The 19,526-nt window shown below is 50.8% G+C and overlaps 2 protein-coding genes across 5 annotated transcripts in view; both read right to left on the reverse strand.

The window, feature by feature from the left end:
* The window catches only part of TRIM54 (tripartite motif containing 54), a 30,440-nt gene extending 26,253 nt beyond the window's left edge, over positions 1-4,187 (reverse strand). The window contains exon 1 of the mRNA XM_020983727.2: positions 3,627-4,187. Coding sequence (XP_020839386.1) covers positions 3,627-3,794 — 168 coding nt within the window. The 5' untranslated portion in view covers positions 3,795-4,187. The remainder of the gene's footprint in view (positions 1-3,626) is intronic.
* A 1,096-nt stretch (positions 4,188-5,283) lies between these two features.
* DNAJC5G (DnaJ heat shock protein family (Hsp40) member C5 gamma) overlaps positions 5,284-19,526 on the reverse strand; it is a 29,984-nt gene continuing 15,741 nt past the window's right edge. The window contains exons 4-10 of one of the 4 annotated variants that reach the window (XR_013484666.1): positions 18,810-18,934; positions 9,327-9,394; positions 8,725-8,840; positions 8,185-8,398; positions 7,885-8,023; positions 6,839-7,007; positions 5,284-6,749 (exon numbers count right to left, since the gene is read on the reverse strand). Coding sequence is in view for 3 of the 4 variants with exons in the window: in XM_078149799.1 (XP_078005925.1) it covers positions 6,946-7,007; positions 7,885-8,023; positions 8,185-8,398; positions 8,725-8,837 (528 nt within the window). In the remaining variant the exon portion in view is untranslated. Of the gene's footprint in view, positions 6,750-6,805; positions 7,008-7,884; positions 8,024-8,184; positions 8,399-8,724; positions 8,841-9,326; positions 18,935-19,526 lie in introns of those variants that run through there. The other 3 variants (XM_078149799.1, XM_078149797.1, XM_078149798.1) reach the window with 3 other exon arrangements.

Below are 19,526 nucleotides of genomic sequence, written 5' to 3' on the forward strand. Positions count from 1 at the left end.
ACATAGAGATTAATTTTTGAGGAAATCATTAATTACATAATTAAAAACAAAGTCCTTCCCCCACCCCCAACTAGGCTGGAGAACCTAAGTAGGGAAGTCAATATTCCTCTCCCCCAAACTTCCCTTTTTGTAACAAAAATAGAATCATGCCTTTCCTTCTTCCTTTTCACCCCCCCCCCCCATGAAATTTCTGTCTCTGCATATTCCTTGCCAAAGAGGCAGGCACATTGTCCCCTCTCCCAAATAGGATATACCCTTCCTAGAAACACAGCCTCTTAGGTTCTGTTCTTACACAGATTACTGGTCTGTTGAATTATAGCAGCTTTCAGAGGCTAAATAACCAAGTGGCTCCCATGAACAAGGTCATGTGCATAAAAAGACTGAAATTCTGTTCCTTAGCAGCCTAGGATCTAAAAGAGACCATTTACAAATACAGAAACACAGACAGTTGTTGGAGTCAAATATACACATGCACAAACAGCTTTCCTCTCCAAGCTCAAAATTCTTGGCAGTTAAGTGGGTGGAAGTGTGGGGAAAGTGAAGGAGGGAGGGAGGGAGAGCGAGCTTGGGGAGGGTTGGATAAAAGCTGTTGGATTTCGGGTCCCGTTCTGTTTTGACTCAGACAGAAGGATATTTCCTGTTCTCTCTGGTTAATTCAATCCCTTAGGACAGCAACTTGAGAAAGGCCCACTGAAAGAATCTCAGAGTTGGAAGGAACCTCCAGGGCCATGTGGTCCACTCACCCTTGGTCAAGAATACCAACTAGAACACCCTCAAGTGGTGATTCTGCCTTGACTTGAAGACCTCTAGTAAGGGGACACCCAGTTTCTCCCAAGGCAGCCATTCTGGTTTTAGAAAGCTCTAATTATTGAAAATTACTTACATCTAGTCTAAATCTACCTTTCTGCAACTTTCACCTATTGTTCCCCTCCAGGTTATAATTCTGCCTTTCCAGATTTCTATACCATGACTTAATTGACTTCCCTTCACCATGTCAGCCCCCTTCTCCCATCAGTAACTTTCATCTGGAGTAGAGGGCCTTCATTTCACAGATGGGTCCAGGTTGGCCATGCTTCATCCCCCCCCCCACCCCAGCTGTACTTCCTACTCTCTGGACTACAGTCACCATGTTTTCAAGCAAGTAACATCTCCCCCAACCCCTTTTAAATTCTCTTTTATGTGTTGTCTTTCCCTGTTAGAATGTAAGTTCCTCAGGAAGTTTTCAGAGGAAGAAATCCAAGCTATCAATAGCCATATTTAAGAAGCTTTAAATCACTAACAATTAGAGGAGAGAAAATTAAAACAACTCTTGGATACCACCTCACTTAACAATTGGCTAAGTTAACAATAAAAAGGAAAATGGTAAATGCTAGAGAGCTGTGAGAAAAACAGGTTTATTACTGCATTGTTAGTGGAGCTGTGAACTGGTCCCACCATTCCGGAAAGTAATTTGGAATCATGCCTAAAAAGCTATAAAACCATGCATACCCTGGGGCAGCTAGGTGGCACAGTGGATAGAATACCAGCCCTTGAGTCAGGAGGACCTGAGTTCAAATCCAGCCTCAGACACTTGACACTAGCTGTGTGACCCTAGGCAAGTCACTTAACCCCAATTGCCTCCACAACAACAAAAAACATGCATACCCTTTGACTCAGTGATACCACTAGGTCTATGCTCCAAAGATATCAGAGAAAGACGAAAAGGACTCATATGAACAAAAATATTTATAGCAGTACTTTTTGTGGTAGCAAAGAACTGGAAACTCAAGGAATGTCCAATGACTGGGGAACCGCTGAACAAGTTATAGGATATGAGTGTGATGGAATACCTGGAAAATATATCAAGCGAATTTGTGAATCATTGTACTACCTAAAAGTCATGACCAAACAAAAGATCCAAGACATCATATTTCAAGAAATCATAAAAGAGAACTGCCCAGATCTCTTAGCAGCAGAGGGCAAAAGAGACATAAAAAGAATACCCTGACCACTTCCTGAAAGAAGCTCCCAAATGAAAACTCTTAGGAACATTATAGCCAAAATTCAGAGTTTTCAAGTCAAAGAAAAAGTACTTGAATCAACCAGAAAGAAACAATCCAAATACCAAGGAGCCACAGTTAGGATCCAGAAAGATTTAGCAGCCACCATTATAAAGAAGCAGAGAGCAAAGGATATAATCACTCGCCAAGTGGATTTACCAAGAATAACTTACTCAGTGAAACTTAGTATAATCCTGCAAGGAGGTGGGGGGGGGAGGAGGGAGGAGGGGACATTTAATGAGAAAAGACTTCCAAGCATTCCTGATGAAAAGACAAGAGCTATATAGAAACCTGAAGTACAAATACATGAGTCAAGAGAAGTAGAAAAAGGTAAACATGAGCAAGCAAATCATTAAGGGACAAGGAAACCTATTTACATTATAATATAAGTAAATGATACAAATTTACCCTATCATTGTCTGGTCTGAGAGGGCATCTAACTAGACAAGGTGCTTGGGAGTGGTTCTGTTATGGTTTGATTATCTTAAAAGAAGGACAAGAAGGGGAAGGTCAGTAAAAGGAAGGGAAAGGGAAAAATCTCACATCATCAGGGCGCACACGTAGACATCTATACAAACAAGGTCGGGGGGAGCAAGTGACAATTGACCCTCACTCTGTTCTGAACTGATCAGAGGAGGGAAAAATGCATGCACACAGTTGGGTACAGAAATGCATTTCACTCAACAGGGAAACAAGAAGGAAAGGAGAAAATGGGGGGAGTGTAATAAAAGGGAGGATAAATGAATGAAGGGAGTAGTCTTAAGCAAAACAAACATTAGCTGAGAATATACAGAAATATTGATAGCAGATCTTTTTGCAGTGGCAAAGAACTGGAAAGTGATGGAGTGTCCACCAAATGAGGAATGACTAAACAAGTTATGATGTATAAATGTGATGTAATTTGTGCTATAAGAAATGAAAAGGATGGTTTCAGAGAAACCTGGGGGAAAATGTATAAACTGTATGTAGATGCAGAGGGAAGTGAGAACCAGAACAATTGGTTCAATAACAACAAGATTGTAAAGACAAACAACTTTGAAAGATGATGACCAGTCATGATTCCAGAAGGATCTTAATGAAACATGCTACTTATTCAGAGTGCAGATGTAGACTTTTTTTTTATAGACAGGGCCAATATGGAAATTTATTTTGCTTGACTATATGTGTTTATTAAAGGACTACTTTTGGGGATTGGTCATTCAACCAATTTTAAAGATCATACTAACACCCAACCCACAAATCTGGTACTTGTCTTGTCTGGTATTTTGACTATTTGTGCACGCTACTAGGCACCATTACAAAACAAGCAAACCCTGTATTGTCAACAGTCTTATGGCTTGTGCTTAGACCCCTTAGGTCCTTTTCTGCTATGGTCAGTCACAAGCAGCTAGCTGTTGCCCAGTTCGTGTACTATTCCCACCCCCATGAATCTCACCTCTTTCCTACAGCTTCTGTCCATCTAAAACAGCGTATCCCAGTACGTGGCACTTGTGGATCCAATTTCCAGCCCCGACTTTGATAGCATGCTTTAATTAGTAATGGGGCCCTCTTCCTTTCCCATCACCCCCCCCCAGACTCTGAGCCCACCTGGAAGACGTCATTGGCACACTTGCGGCATAGGTTGTGTTGGCAGGGCAGGATCACCACTGGCTTGGAGAACATCTCTAGGCAGATGGGGCAGATGAGTTGCTTCTCCAGGTTATCCATGCTGTGTGCATCCCCCAGCAGCGGCTTGAAACCCACTGCGAAGTTCATCCCCTCGGTGGTTGTGCCCACCCCTCCTTGGCCTTTTCTCCAACCCTGGTTTATTCTCTCAGCTATGTGAGTCTGTCTTCAGCTGTTGCCCCTCCTTTTTTTTTTTTGCTACAACCTGCCTAGATTTTTCTTAAAGTTGTTTCTGTCTCCCTGCTCTGTCCCTTAATCAATCCACCTTGTGACCCCTAGGTAGCCAATTGATTTTCTCTTTCTGGAGAGCTGTTCCTTACTCTTTACTTTTCTACCCTGAGTGCCCAGGCAGATGAAGAAAGCTTTGTCTTGCCCTCACACCTCGGATGACTCTCCCTCACTCCTGGGATAGTCTTATCTCCTGCTCCCAAATGGCCGACTGTCGCTCACAATTTAGGCACTGCTATTTGTTCCTTAATCCTCAAGCAGGAGACTAATTTTAACTTGGGGATGGGGGAGACTAGGGGCATTTCAGTGACGCAATCTGTCACATTCCAATTCCCGATTTAGCTTGTGTAAGGCGAGCCACAGCTGTCACCAAACAAGTGACCCTGAGTCACATAGACTAGGGGCTGGAGGAGGGGCTAGAGCCTTTGTGGGAATAGGGGGCAAATCTGAGCCAGAAAAAGAGATAGGAATACTTCAGTCTTTCACACTCCAATTCTAAAAGGGCTCCCATTGGTTCTTGCTCAGTCATGCTCCAGCTTGGGTCTTATCCTAGACACAGAGACTATGACCCTACAAATAATCCCAGCAAAGGTATCCAGCCATGGCTCAGCAGCTGAGAGGGCCAGAGAGCTGGAGAGTCCTAGCAAGGACAATGGAAATTTAGGTATATCTTGGACCTGCCACAAAAATCCTTTCTCTATCCACAACATATCAGATTCATGGCAAAAGATAGTCCTTGCCCCATTTCCCCCCCCCCCCCCAGGACTCTGCTTGTCAGCCTGGAATTTGGCATCCAATGAACTAGTGGTACCTAGATTTAAGGACAAGCTATTTCATCAATGTAGAACTCATTCTACAGGTCCAGATCACAACTCTTCTGAATTAACAGATATTTAAGAATTGCTATGAGCAAAAAACCAAATCTCCTTGTTGTGACCAAGCTCCTGATGAGTCTCTCAGGCTTTAGCCAGGTTAGTCCTCAGACATACATAAAGTATATATCACCAGCCTGTACTCAAAGCCTTTTTAACTTTGCTAGGACCAGGCAGAGATTAGCTTCTGTTGGCATAGCCATAAAGAATCCAACTTTGCCTCCATTTGACCAGTGAGGCATCAATCAGACTTTAGTGAAAGATAGGTACCTGGAGTGTCAGCACTTAAAAAATTCCAATCATGGCTTGAAATTTATTTGCTGGAGTGCATTTTTAAGATGGTGGATAGACCCATGGACCTGGTTCTTCTTCTCTTCTGCGTAATCTTTGAAAGCATTTCTCTCGTGGAAAAAAAATTTTCCCTCGTCCATGCATGTACTGGGCTCAGTATAGGCACTAAGGGAGAGGCATAGTTGTCAGAGGTCTTAAGGGAACTTTAACCCACTAAGAAAAGGCATAACTCCTGCCAAATACCACCAAATTAGTCATTAAACTTGTCGGCTCTGGTACCAGAACCCTGGTGCTCATCTTCTTCTCCACAGACCATTGCCAGGCTATCTTCTCTGTCCCCAACCACACAGTGGAGACTGCACAAAGTTCCTTTATTCACTGATGTATAATCAACCCCGCAGGCCTTCCTGCTCCAAAACAGTGCTTGATTCCTTCACTGAATTAAGGGGAAGGTATATGGGCTGGCCCTTGGTTGAATGTTTGAGGAAAGCAACTGAAATAGGTAGAATACTTTGGCACAGAAGACATAGAAAGGGGAATGTTTTGTGAGAAGCACTTTTTCTTCCAGGATGCAATTAGCATTTCTGTCTTGGAAATAAGAGCCTTAGGGAAGAAGAGAGGTTATGTCCCAAGAATACCATGTGGATAAGGCTGGTGGGTGCCTGTGCTGGTAGAAACAACCTCTAGAATATTTAGGAAAGTATGGTAACCTTTTCCCCTTCCTTACTTCTCACTCCTAAGAGCTGAGTAACAGTAGCATTAAGTGGTTCAGACACTGTGGGTATTAGGAGGCAGGGGTAGATGGGGCCCACTCCAGGAAGGAAAGTTTAGGGCTCAGCCTAGCCATGGGATTCCTGATCCAAAGGAATGGAGGGAATTGACACAGCAAACCCAAGTACAGGATCTACCCTGCATGATGGCTCCTGCCCTGAAGGGAGTGGGGTGGGGAAGAAGGAGAATAAACATGTATATAGGACCTACTATGTGCTAGGCATGTACTAAGTGGATATGTATGTCTGTGTATACACACACACACACACACACACACATAATCCTCACAACAACCTACGAAATAGGTGCTATTATTACCCCCATTTTACAGTTGAGGAACTAAGGTTATATGATTTGCCCAAGGTTACATAGTTAGCAAATGTTTGAGGCCAAATTTGAATTCAGGTCTTCATGACTCTAACCCAGTGCTCTTTCAGTGGTACTACCAGTTGCCTCTGAGGGAGACATTATTCCAGACAGCTTAGGGACACAGCTACCACTAGTTACCATTAAGGCACATGGGAACAAGAGACAATTCTTTTGGGGAGAGGGCAGCCCTCTCAGCCTAAGATTTTGCACGGCTTGGATGGCAAGAAATAGATAATGCTGCTTCCAGCTGTATTCAGGTTTTGGGACAAGTTAGGAAAGATGCATAGGGTTTGAGATTAGAGAATGTTGGGGTTTATAGAATTCTAGCCAGATTTGGTGATACCATGAAGGTCAGGAAAAGAATTTTCATAGGGAGAGGGCCAGAGTTCAGAAGTGCTATGGCATTCATGGTGCTTATATGAGTGGGGTTAATATCAGGACTGGGACTAGAGGTCCCCTTCTTTGGTGCGTATAGCAGACTGGGCAGCAGAAGACACATTCACAGGGTCAGTACCTGGAGACAGAAGAAACAAGTAGTACCATATTAAGATGAACCTCCTAAAGCAAGTATACAGAAAAAAACCCCAAACTTTTATTACTTACTTGTAATCAAGATAAAATAATAATAAAGTTATATACTTTTTTCACTAATTATTTGCTTCAGCCCCTTCTCTTCTCCTTGAATACTATTGTACTCCAGTTTTCGCATTTTATGCCTCTTCATTTTCATACTTTTTTGGGTTCAGATTGGAGAAAGCATCTTCAGTTCCACCTATGAAATTTGGAATACAAACATTTCTTGAAATGAGCTGCAATTCCTGTCTTAACTCTCAATCTAATACTTAATACCATTACACTGAAATTACTCCTGGCCACCACTAGATGGCGATGAGGCAGAAATTTAAGACCATTTTTAGATTAAACTGATCAATCAAATTAGTCGACATTTAATTTGAAAATAAAACCTGGTTATCTTTTGAGCAAATATCATAAACAAAGTATACCATCTAACCCACCTTCATCTATGACTTCTTTTAGGCTCATCTCCCAGCTCAAAAAAACCACAGACAGGGTGTCATTCTCAAATTATCAATAAAGGATACATGTAGGCAGCCCCAGACCAGACTGTGCCTCATCCCATTCAGCTGTTCATCCAAGCCATCTCACCATATGAGTTACTGACACTCCTTCTCCCCCTCCTTTTCCTATGTCTAAGGCTCAGTAATCAAATCAACAATGCCACCTTGCTCTTGGAAAGGGTATGTCAATCTAGCGTCCTATAGATCAACTCAACATCTCCTTGACTCCTCAAACCAAAGTTCCCTTCCCAGACCACCACTTCTTTGTATGTGTTGTCTATTAGAATAGAAGTTCCTCGAAGGCAGAGGCTATCTCACTATTTGTATTGTTTCTCTAATGCTTGGCATACAGTAAGCATTTAACAAATGCTTTTTCATTCACTCAAATTACACTTGCACCTTGAGAAAGCCGCAGATTCTATACCCTGATTATCCTTCAGTCTGACCCAATCCCAGACCTGATTCTCCTAGCTCTAGGAGACCCTAGGCTCAGAGATCCCTCTCATTCCAGACCTTCCTACCTTCACTCCTGGCCCAGATTTTACCTTGGGCATTTTCCTTTGGCCTCACCTGTCCTTGGACGTTGTGTCTGTAGATCACTGTTAGACTTAAAATACTCATATTCTGGTGGGACGTTCATCCCACAGCAAAAACAGCAGCAGCAACAGCAGCAACAGCAAGAAAGAAGTGTGCACAAGAGGACCAGGCCCTGGGAGATTGGGGAGAATGGCTTAAGTCCAACTGCTTCTCATCTAGTGTTATCTATGCTCCCCCACCCCCAAATTCCCTGACACTGACAGTAGGGCAACATGCCAGTGTGTGGACATCTCTGTTGCCCAAATACTGGAGGGACTTCAAAGGAATGCATACCTTGAACCACCACTTGGTCACAGTGAAATACATTTTGATAGTTTCTGAGCCATATCGGTTAGCCATATATAGGCCCATGGCACCATACGTATTGTAGATCTGGCGCTGATCAGGATCAGCAAGTATTGAATGGGCTGCATTGATCTCTTTGAATCGCTCTGCTGCATCGGGGTCTTCTGGATTCTTGTCTGGGTGGTACTTCAGTGCCAATTTCCTACCAGCCATTACCCATGAGGAAGGGCATAAACAAGAATAACAGAACAAGCTCAAATTGGAGAGGGGGAAGGAAGATGGATGGAGTACATGGGGTAGACACAGCATGGGAGAAATCTAGACATTTTGAGATGCAGTAACAAGGATAAAGAAAACAGGAAAAACTCTTTTCCCTCTTCCACACTGACAAAGAGATGCTGCCTTCTCCCAGTCTCAATGGGAGGATCAGGTAATTTGAAAATGGGGGGAGGGTGGCGAGTAGGGTTTGTGGTCTAAGGTTTGGGGATACAAGAGTCAAAGACTTCATGGAGGTGCTTAAGTTCAGACCTGTAGGCTTTCCTGATCTCTTCAGGTGTTGCTCCCTGAGGCAGCTCCAGTATGTCGTAGAGGGTTTCTCCAGCTTTGGACGGCTTGTACCTTTTCTGATACGCTTGTGCCATTCTCTGGGTCCACAGAGTAAGGAAGGAAATGTGAGAATTTTACACAGGAGTTGAAGCCATGGGGGAAACAAAACTTGCCTGCATATCCAGTAGGCAGACAGTACTATGCTCTCCAGTGTGTACAGTAGACTGTACCTTTAAAAAGGAGCTGATGCAGCACTAGGGAACCCAAGGAAATGCAGGGAGAGGTAAAGGTAAAATGTTATGAAATGGGTATGACCTGGACTAAGATGCAGGATCTTATCCAAACATTTTGTCTGTCTGGAATTCCTAGAAAACCAGTATAAAGCCTCTAGGATTTCATCACCCATACTAATGGTCTTGAACAGTGGAACCAGCCATATTTGGCTGAATAAGATAGGTTAGAAATGGGGAAGATCTCTGATTACCTTGGAAATGCAATTCAGACCCAAACCCTAAGCTACCCACAAGTTCATCAGGATAATAAGTCATGTCTCCTAGTGTCTGAGGTCAAAGGGCATTGCTCACCCCTCTTCACTCTCAGCAGTTCATCCTGGGCATCCCCTTCAGTCTCAGGGAAGATTCCACCTAGGATGCTACAGCAGCTCAGTTATAAGAGACACAGAAAGCAGTGGAGGACAAAGGGGAAGTTACTGAAGTTAGAATAAAAGCAAGATCTGTCAAAGGTAGGAAGAGGTAGGGGCAGGAGGGAGAGAACCGTAAGCTTTGGAGAGAACAAGCTGAGGAAGTAGAGAGGAGGCAAGATACCTTGAGTCAGTGTTGGAGAAAAGAGCTAAAATAGAGGTGTGGGGTTGCCTTGGATTGGAATGGAAGGAAGCATAAATTAGAGTATTAGGAGGAAAGGGAACTGGGGATACCTTGAATCAGAATTGGAAGAAAATCTGGAGATAGGGGCTGGGACACTTTAACCAGGGCTTAGGAGAGCTAATACAGGACAGTACTTAGTACTAGAGCACTAGTGTACTAGTACAGTACTCAGTACTAGAGATAGTATTCAGAAGCAGGAAGAATGGAGGAATGGAGGCTAGGAAAAGCCTTGCATGTTGCAGAAAGGAGTGGAGATAGGGGCTGAAGGCAGATGGAGGACAGGGGAGGAAAACACTCTGGGGCAGTGTTTAAAAAAAATCTGAGATGGGAGTAAAGGAGACTGAGGCTATGGGGGAATGAGTTGGAGGAAAGAATGGGTCTTGCAGGCTGCTGGAGCCAAGCAGGAGAGTGAAGTGGAGAGGGTCACTTTGGGTTTGCATTGGAAAGAGAGGAGATAAGGTCTGAGAGTTCCATTGGATCAGTGTTAGAGGTTTATATAGGAGATAGGATAAAAGAGGAACTGGGATCCTGGAGTGGGTAAATGGCTTTGGATAGGCAGAGAGAAAAAAGCAGGAATAGGGACGGGGAAGCAAGGCAACTTGGGTCACAGAAGGGACAGAGATCAGGGAGACAAAGAGATCAGGGCCTGACCTGGGATTGGGCTACTCAGGCCAGGCAGGGGGGCCAAGGGTCAGGACGCTATCTGTGGCTATCATATAGCAGGGCTGAGTAGGGGATGGAGAAGAGGCTGCCCAAACTAAGCAGGAGGTGAGTGAATCACCCATGGTGGCCTGGGCTAGGCAGGAGGAGAAGGGGCAACAGTTCCCCAGGACCAGAAAGTTGGGTAGGGCACAGGACTATTCAGGGCAGGGAAGGGGAAAAGTGCTATTGGGCCTGACTGGGGATTTTACGGTGGTAGGAATGCCCAGGTCAGGTGGGAGGCTTGGGGTGGGGGGAAGAGTCAGTGCTGTCCTGGACAGGGGGCCTGAAGAGGCTGGCTGCCTGGGATGGATGGATGTGGGATCTAATCCAGGGGAAGATTAAGGCCCCACTCTTGGGCAGGTAGGGGCTCTGGCCATGTGGTCTGGGGCAGGCAGGGGCTCTGAGGGTGGTCATGAGACCAGAACTGGGGTGGGTAGGGATTATGGGGGCAGATCCTGGGGCAGGCAGAGCTTCTGGGAGTGGGTTCTGAAGCTGGCAAGGGCTCTAGAGGTAGGCACCAAGAACAGGTCTTGGAGCAGGCAAGGTCTCTGGTATAGGCAGGAACACTAGGGGCAGACCCTTGTGCAGGCAAGAGCTTCTGGGGTAGGCAGGTGCTCTGGGGTATTCACTGGGGACCAGGCTTTGAGGTGGGAAAGGGCCACTGGGCAGCAATTGACTCTGGGGCAGGCAGGGACACTGGGGAAAGCAGAGGGCTGGGGAAATAGGCACTTTGGGTAGGAAGAGACACTGGGGTCCTGCTCTAGGGTAAGTGCTCAGGGGGTGAGCAGTGGAGAAGCTAGAGGCTCTGGGATGACATTGAGAGAGACCACTCAGGCTAGACCCTGGAGTGAGCAGGGACTATGGAAGTGAGCACTAGAGGTGGGCCCTAAGATGGGCAAGCCATCAGAGATCTTGCTCTGGGATGGGCAAACATCCTAGGGGTGGTTACTAGGTGCAGGCCCTGGGCAGGTAGGGGGTACTGGGGAGGACAAAGTCTCTGGGGGATGGTCATTAGGACTAGGTTTTGGGATGGGCAGGAATTGTAGAGGTGAGTTTGGGGGGCATACTCTGGGGTAAGCAGGTTCTCTGGCAGTGAGTACTAGAAGTGAGCCCTGAGGTAAGCAGGTGGAAGGGGGAAGGCATGGGTCTGGGGTTTAGGTACTAAAGGATGGCTTTTGGCAAGGGGAGAGGAACTGGGAGGTCTATGAGGCATGCAGGGGCACTGGGGGTGGGTACTGGGGTCAGACTCAGTGTGGGCAGTGGCTCTGAGGCTAGGTTCTGAGGGTGAGCTCTGTGACAGGCAAGGCCTCTGGGGCAGATAGGGTCACTAGAGGTAGGCCTTGGAGTGGGCAGAGGAATTGAGAAAGGCAGGGGTTCTGGGAGGTAGTTACCGGGACAAAACTTTGAGATGGGCAAGGGGTGTGCACTGGGGCAGGCAAGGCCTCTGGGACAATCAGGAGCACTGGTGGAGGGCCCTGAGGGAGATAGGGACATTAGCTTTGGCTCTGGGTGAGGCAGAGACACTGAAGATGAGAACTGGGGAGTGTAGGAACCTTGGCATGGGCAAAAGCTCTGGTAGTCGGTACTGTGACAAAAGCTCTGGGTTGGGCAGGGGCTATGGAGGTGGGCACAGGGGATGCGCCATGGGGGGGCAGGGCTCTGGGTGGGCATTCGTGGGGACAGACACTTGGCAAGGGGGTGGGACTTGGGTTCCAAGGTTAAGCACTGGAAGACAGCCCTTGAAAGCTCTTGAGCCATAGAGCCCGTGGGCTCTATGGGGTGGGAAGAGGAGATGGGCACTAGAGCAGGCAGAGACTCTGGGGCAGGGAGGAGCACTGGGGAGGTCAAGGCCCTGTGGATGGGCCCTGAGATCTAGCTCTGAGGTGGGCAGAGGTTCTGGGGAGGGCACTAGAGGTGGATTCTGAGGGAGGCAGTGGAACTGGGGAGGGCAGGAGATCTGGGGGATAGACATTGGGACCAGACTTTGGAGTGGGCAGGGATTTTGGGGTGGCCAGAGGGAGTGGGCTCTGGGGCTGAGGCATTGGGGGCGGGCCCTGGGGCAGGCAAGACCTTACAGAGGCAAGATCACTGGAGGTAGATTCTGGGGTAGACAAAGGGAAGATAGAGGATCTGGGGGGTGGAAGGTGGTGATCACTGAAACCAGGCTTTGGAGTGGGCAGTGATTTTAGGAGTAGGCACTGGGGTAGTCAGGGGATGGGCTGTAGTTGACTCTGGGGTAAAGATGGAAGCTGGGGATGGCCTCTGCAGCAGACAAGGGTCTTGTGAGATCCTGGGACAAGCAGGGGCACTAGGTCCCAGCTCTGAGGCAGGCAAGCATTTGAGGATTGGTCCACTGGGATTAGGCTCTGGATCAGGTAGTCTCTGGGGATGGGCCTCAGGGACAAGCCCAGGGGTCAGACATGGGCTTTGGGATTAGGCAATAGTGTATGACTCTTAGGAAGGTAGGGACATGGGAATCTCTGGTACAAGCTAGGACAATGGGTGTGGGTACTGGGGGAAGGCTTTGAAGGCAGTGGGGTCTGGGGGAGGAAAGACTCCTGGGGCCATCATGGAAACTGGAGAATGAGTGGGCAAAGACTCTAGGGGTGGGATTCTCAGGCAGTCGGGTACTGGGGGATGGGTCCTAGGCAATGTAGGGGCTCTGGAGTAAGCAAAGACCCTGATGGTGGGCAATGAGACCAGGATCTTGGTGTGAGCACTGCAGAGTGGGCCCTGGGCTAGGCAGAGGCACTGAGGGGGGCACTGAGGCATGCTGGATATGTGAGTTAAGCACTGGAGAGGGCAGGGACACTGCAGTGGACAAGGGCACTAGAAGCAAGTTCTGGGACCAGACTGGGCAGGGAAGTCTCTGGGGGTAAGATGGAATCAAGCTTGAAAATGGGCAGGAGTTCTGGGGGTGGGCACTGAGGTTGGACCTTGGGACATGTATGGGCACTGGGGGTAGGTTTGCAGGTGGATAGTAGCTCTAGGCGTAGGCAGGGGATCTGGGGATAGTTATCGGACCAAGTTTTGAACTAAAGAAGAAACCTAGGTGGAGGTACTGTGGATGGCCTCTACAGCAGGCAGGGTCATTGTGGTGGCAATGGCCAAGGCAAGCAAGGGTACTAGCTCTGGGGCTGGCAAGCATTTGGGGGTGGTCACAAGGCCCTGGTGGTATTCTCTAGGACCAGACTCTGGGTTGGGCATGGGTTCTAGGGGTGAACATTAGAGGAAGGCAGGGGACTGAGTGTGGCCACTGGGGAGGACAGGATCTCTGGGAATGAACAGTCGGACTGGGCTTTTGGGTAGGTAGTGGATTTAAGTGGTGGGCAATGGGAACAGGATTTAGGGCAGGCAAAGTATCTGGGGGCATATTCTTTTTTTTTTTTTTTGCTTTTTGGTGAGGCAATTGGGGTTGACTTGCCCAGGGTCACACAGCTAGTAAGTGTTAAGTGTCTGAGGCTGAATTTGAACTCAAGTCCTTCTGACTCCAAGGCCAGAGCTCTATTCACTGTTCCACCTAGCCACCCCTTGGGGGCATATTCTTGAACAAGCAGTGTTCTGGGGTGTGTATTAGAGATATCCCCTGGGGCAAACAGGGAAACTAGGGAGGAAGGGCTTGGGAGCCCAGAGGGGCAACAAGGATGGGTACTGGAACCAGTCTCCATGGTGGGCAGGGATCCTGGGGGTGGGCTTTGGGACTAGGCTTTGGGGTGGGAAGGGGTTCTAGAGGTGGGCATTGCTACTTGGCTCTGAGAATAGGAGTTCTGGAGGTGGCCATTGGAAGCAGGCCCTGGAATAGGCAGGGCTTCTGGGATTGGACACTGGGGAGGGCAGAGTGGGCACTGGGGATGGCTTCTGAGGCAAGCAATGATTCTGAGGATGGGTATTTGTGGTTGGCCCTGGGGTAGGCAGAGATCCTGTGGCAAAGGGGAGGAAATCCTTGAGACAGGCAGGGGCACTGGGGCCTGCCATGGTGGTGAGCAAGGGCTCTGAGGCTGGGAACTGAGAAGGGTAGTGCCTCAAGGATAGGCAAGGGCACTGGAGGTCAGTCTCTGGGGCATGCAGGGGTACTGGGTATGGGCCCTGGAGCACATTGGACTTCTATGGCAAGCAGAGGCACTGTGGGCAAGTCCTACTGCAGGCAAGGGCATTGGGCCCCAGCTGCGGAGCAGGCAAGCATTGCAAGGGAGGGTGGTCACTGGGGTCAGACTGGGGGACTATTAGGGGCAGGTAGGGGACTGGGACTTTGAGGTGGTCACTGAGAGCCAGCTACAGGATGGACAAAGGCTCTTGGGGTGGGCATTTAGGGAGGGATCTGGGTTAGGCAGAGGTACTGTGGATGAGGCCTAGGGTAGGGAGGGGCTCTGAAGGTAGGCACTGGGGGGAGGACCCTGGGTTAGGTAAGGCTTCTGGGCCAGGTAGGATCACTGGAAGTGGACTCTGGGGCAGACAAAGGGAACTGAAGAAGTCAGGAGCTCAGGGAAGGGGGTGATCACTGGAATAAGGCTTTGGGGTGGATATGAGTTCTTGGGGTGAGTACTAAGGGTGAGCTCTGGGATAGGCCAGAATTCTGGGGTGGGGGTGGACTAAGACTTAGGTATGAACATATTCTGGGAATGGACTCTGGCAGGGCCACAGGAGTCTCTGCGGGATGGGCACTGGGGGCAGGCCCTTGGGCAGGGAGAGGTACTGGGGCCTGGATCTAAGGTGGGCAGGGGGTCTGGGTATGGGCACTAAGAAGAGTAGAGGTCCTAGAGAGAACAGGGACAATGGGGAGTAGGCACTGGAACCAGGCTCTGGGGTGGGAGGGGTACTAGAGGTGAGCACTGGCACAGGCAAGGGCTCTGAGGTGGGCACTGGGGAGCCCAGGGATGCTGGGGGACACTGCTATGAGAATCTGGGGCAGACATGGGCTCTGAGAATGGACACGTGGTGGGCCCTGGGGTGGGCAGGGCCTCCGAGGCAGACAGGGGCACTTGGAATAGGTACTGGGGTCAGGCTCTTGGACCAGACTCTGAGGTGGGAAGGTCTGAGAGTGATCACTGGAACCAGGTTCTGGGATGGTCAGGGGTTCTGGTGGTGAGCACTGGGGTCAGGCTCTGGGTCATGCCGGGACAGTGGAGGCAGACTCTAAGGGTAGGCTCTGGGGCATACTGGACTTTTGTGCAGACACTGCACTGTGGACAGGGTAGGCAGGGTCACTGGGTCCCAGATCTGGTGCAGGCAAGCACTGGGGGGTGGTCACTAGCATCAGGCTGTGGAGGTTGGGACTAGAGAGGTCAAGGACTCCAATGTGAATAATAACACTGGGGGTGGTCACAGGGGAAGAGACACTGAGACTGAGCTCTAGGAGTCACCTCTGGGGCAGGCAATGGCTCAGGATGGGCATTTGTGGCAGGCCTTGAGGCACACAAGGCTTCTGGGGCAGGTAGGGGGCACTGAGGTGGTCTGGGATTCTGAAGCAGGCAAAGACACAAGGAGTGGTCACTGGGACAATGCTCTGGGGTGGGCACTCAGTGAAAACCTTAGCACAGGAAAGAGTTCTGGGGGCAGGCTCTGAGAGAGGCAGACATATTGGGAATCAGTTCTGAGGCTAGCAGGGGTCTCCTCTGGGGTCGGCAGTGGCTTGAAGGATAGGTATTTGTGGTGGCCCTTGAAGCAGGCATGTGCACTGAGGAGGGCAGGGGTTCTGGAGGTAGGGACTGGTAGTAGGCTCCTAGACTAAGCTCTGTGGTGGGAAGGGGTTCCGAGGATGGGCACTGAAACCAGGTTCAAAGGTAAGACTGGTACTGGGGGTGGGCTTTGGGGGAGGCAGGGCCAATAGGGGTGAGCTCTGGAACATGCAGGAATTCGGGGGGCAGGCACTAGGGAGGGCAGGGGCTTTGGAGAAGGCAAGGATACTGAGGGTGATCACTCCAGTGCCCATCCTAGGGGCCTCTGGGGTTGAGCAATGGATGTGGGCCCTGGGGCAGGTAGGGGGCACCAGAGTCAAGCTCTGGAGCAGGAAGGGCTGCTGGAGGTGTGCACTAGGGTCAAACCTTGGGACAGGCAGGTGCTAAGGGATGTGGGGGTGAGCACTGGGAGAATCAGGGCCAATGAAGGTAGGCTCTAGGGCAGCTAAGCACTCTAGGGGTTGGCACTGGGTAACTTGGGATTTGGGGATATTAGAAGTAGGTCCTGGAGTAGGCAGGGGCACTGGAGCGAGGCTCTGAGACAAGCAGGGACACTGAGGGCAGAGGCTCTGGGATAGGCACTGAGGAGGGCAGAGGGTCTAAAGTGAGCAGGAGCACTTGGGATGGGCACTGGAAACAGGTTCTGGGGTGGGTAGGGGCTCTAAGGGTGGTCCCTGAGGTAGGCAGGGTTTCTGGGACAGGCAGGGGCCCTGGGGAGAGCAGGAGCTCTAGAAGTGAGTATTTGTGGTGGGTCCTGGGACAAAGTAGGTAATGTGACCAGGCTCTGGGGTGGGGAAGACTATGGGTGGGCACTGAGAGCAGACCCTTGGGGAGGAAGGGCCCCTGGGAAGAAAGTCCCTGAAAGTGGTTTCTGGGGCACGCAAACATTGTGGTGGTGGTTCCTGGGATCAGGCTCTGAGTGGGCATAGACTCTAAGGAATTAGGGTACTGGGCTTGGGCTCTGGGTCAGACAGGGCCTCTGCAGCAGACAAGACGACTGTGGCTGGAATCTAGCACGGGAAGGGGCACTGTGTCCCAGCTCTTGGAGGTGGTCACTGGGAATATCAGGGGCTCTGGGGCACACATGGGCACTGGAAGTCACCCACTGGGATCAGCCTCTCAGGTGGGCAGGTGCTCTAGAGGCTGGTTTTGGGGGTGGGCCCTGAGAGGCACAGCTGCCTCTAGGGCAGGAAGAGTTTCTGGGGCTGGGCACTGGAGGCAGGTCTAGGAGCAGTCAGGGGCCCTAGGATGGGCACTGGAGTAGGCAAAGGTTCTGAGGCAGACAGAGATGCTGGGGAAGGCAAGGGTTCTCAGGGCAGGCTATAAAGCAGGCAGGGGCACTAAGGAAGACAGGGGCTCTGGGGGCAAGCTGGGGCACTGTGGGTGGGCCCTCTGAAAGGCAGGGACTCAGAAAGGTGAGGACTGGGGGTGAGCACTGGGGGGAGTCTGGGGCGAGGAGGGTGGGGCCTGGGGCAGCTAGGCACTCTAGGGTTGGCACGGGGAGGACAGAGGGCAGAGAGCAGAGGGTGAGTATTGAGAGAGGGTTCTGGGTCAGGCAGGGACACTGGAGGTAGGCTTACTGGAGGTGATCCCTAGGGCAAACAGGAGAACTGGGGAAAGCAGAGACACTGGGACAGGGCTCTGGGGTGGGTAGGGACTCTAGGGTTGGGCACTGGGGGTAGGCTCTGAGACAGAGAGGGCCTCTGCAGCAGGCAGGGATATTAGGGTTGGGTCATAACACAGGCAAGGGCACTGAGTAAGGGTACTAGCAGTAAACAGGTAGGCCTTGGGCAAGGCTGGACCTCTGAGACAGACAGAAGCTCTTGGGTTTCGAAACTGGGGGGCAGGTCCTGGTACTGGCAGGGTCACTGGGATTCAGCTCTGAGGAGGACAAGGTCAGATAGAGGCACTAAAGGTGCACAGTGGGACCAAGCTCTGGGAACTGCAGGCAGACTCTGGAGCAGTCAGAGGCGCTAGGGTGGGCACTGAAGCAGGTAAAGGCTCTTAGGGTAAGCACTGGAAGTAGGTTCTGGGACACACAGGAGCTTTAGTGGTAGTTACTAAGAGTAGGCTCTGGGGATAGCAGGGGCACAGGGGTGGGTGGGTACTGGGATCAGGTTTTGGGGTGAGGACTGGGGTTGGGTTCTGTGGCAGGCAAGAGTCTTGGGAATGGGCACTTGTGAATGGGATCTGGGGCTGGCAGAGGCACTGTGGTTAGAAGTGGCATGAAGGAAGAAAACACTGAGGAGGGCATTCAGGAAAACAAGGGCTCTGGAATGAGCAAGGACATTGGGAGCGGACACTGGCACCAGGATCTGGGGTGGGCAGGGGTTCAGGTTTGTTACTGGATAACAACTGGCAAAGACATGGGTTGGGACCTGGGCAGGGAGGGCTTCTGGGGGTGAGCACTTGGGGCAGGCAAAACCTGTGGGGCAGGCATGGGCACTGTGAAAGGCAGAAGTTCTGGAAAGTAGATACTGAGTGGGTGCTCAAGGACAGGCAGGGGCTCTGGAGCTGAGCACTGGGGAGGAGAGGGACTCTTGGCAGGCAAGGGCACAGGTTGCCCTGGGGCAGGCAGGCCCTCTAGGGGTGAGAACTTGGGGCAGGCAGATCTGGCACAGACAGGAGCATTGTAGAGGGAAAGGGTTCTGGGGGGTAGACACTGAGCAGGCACTCTAGGACAGGCAAGGGAACTGGGGCCCAGCTCTAGGCTGGGGTGGGGGGCTGGGAGAGAGCAGAAATTCTGAGCCAGGCAGGGAGACTAGAGGTGGGCACTGGGACAGGCAAGGCCTCTGGGGGTGGACACCTGGGGTAGGCCTTGTGTCTGGCAGAGGCACTGTTGAAGGGTGGGAGTTCTGAGGGGTGAACACTTGCTGGGTGCCCAACAGAAGGCAGGGGCACTGAGACCCGGCTCTGAGTCCAGCAGAGGTCCTGGGGGAGAGAAGGACACTGGAGTTGGTTCCTGGAGTAAACAAGGACACTGGGACTTGGCCCTGGCACAGGCAGAGCCTCTGGGGCTGGGCACTGGGAAGGGGGCGGAAACAGGAGGTGGGCGTTGGGAGCAGTCTCTGGGAGGCTGGAGCTAAGGGTTAGACCCAAGCGGAGGGGGAGGGGGAGGGACAAGGGGAGGGGGGTGGATTTGGAGGGAGTCTTGGGGCAGGTCCAGGCAATGCGGTAGGTAAGGGTTCTCCGGAGTGGACACCGGTCAAGTGTCATAGGAAAGCTGGGGAACTGGGGTTCTGGGTCCAGACACTGGCACCAGGATCTCTGGGGCAGGAGGGGGCACTGGGAGAGAAGCTGGGGCGGGGGGCACGGAGTGCAGGTCTGGGGACAGGAGAGGCTCTTTTGAGGGTCCTATAGAGGCATTAGGGAACGGAGAGGACAGGGGCGGACACGGGCCGGGGGTGGGCAAGGGCTCTGGGAGCGGGACTCGGGCGGGCCGGGGCACGGAGGTGGGCTGCGTCGCAGTTGGGAGCCGTGGACTGTGGGCACTGGGGAGGGAGGGCCTCAAGAGCAGGCAACG

The sequence above is a fragment of the Phascolarctos cinereus genome, unplaced genomic scaffold, assembly GCF_003287225.1.
Source record: "Phascolarctos cinereus isolate Bilbo 61053 unplaced genomic scaffold, phaCin_HiC Scaffold_2;HRSCAF=192, whole genome shotgun sequence".
Taxonomy (NCBI): Eukaryota; Metazoa; Chordata; class Mammalia; order Diprotodontia; family Phascolarctidae; genus Phascolarctos; species Phascolarctos cinereus.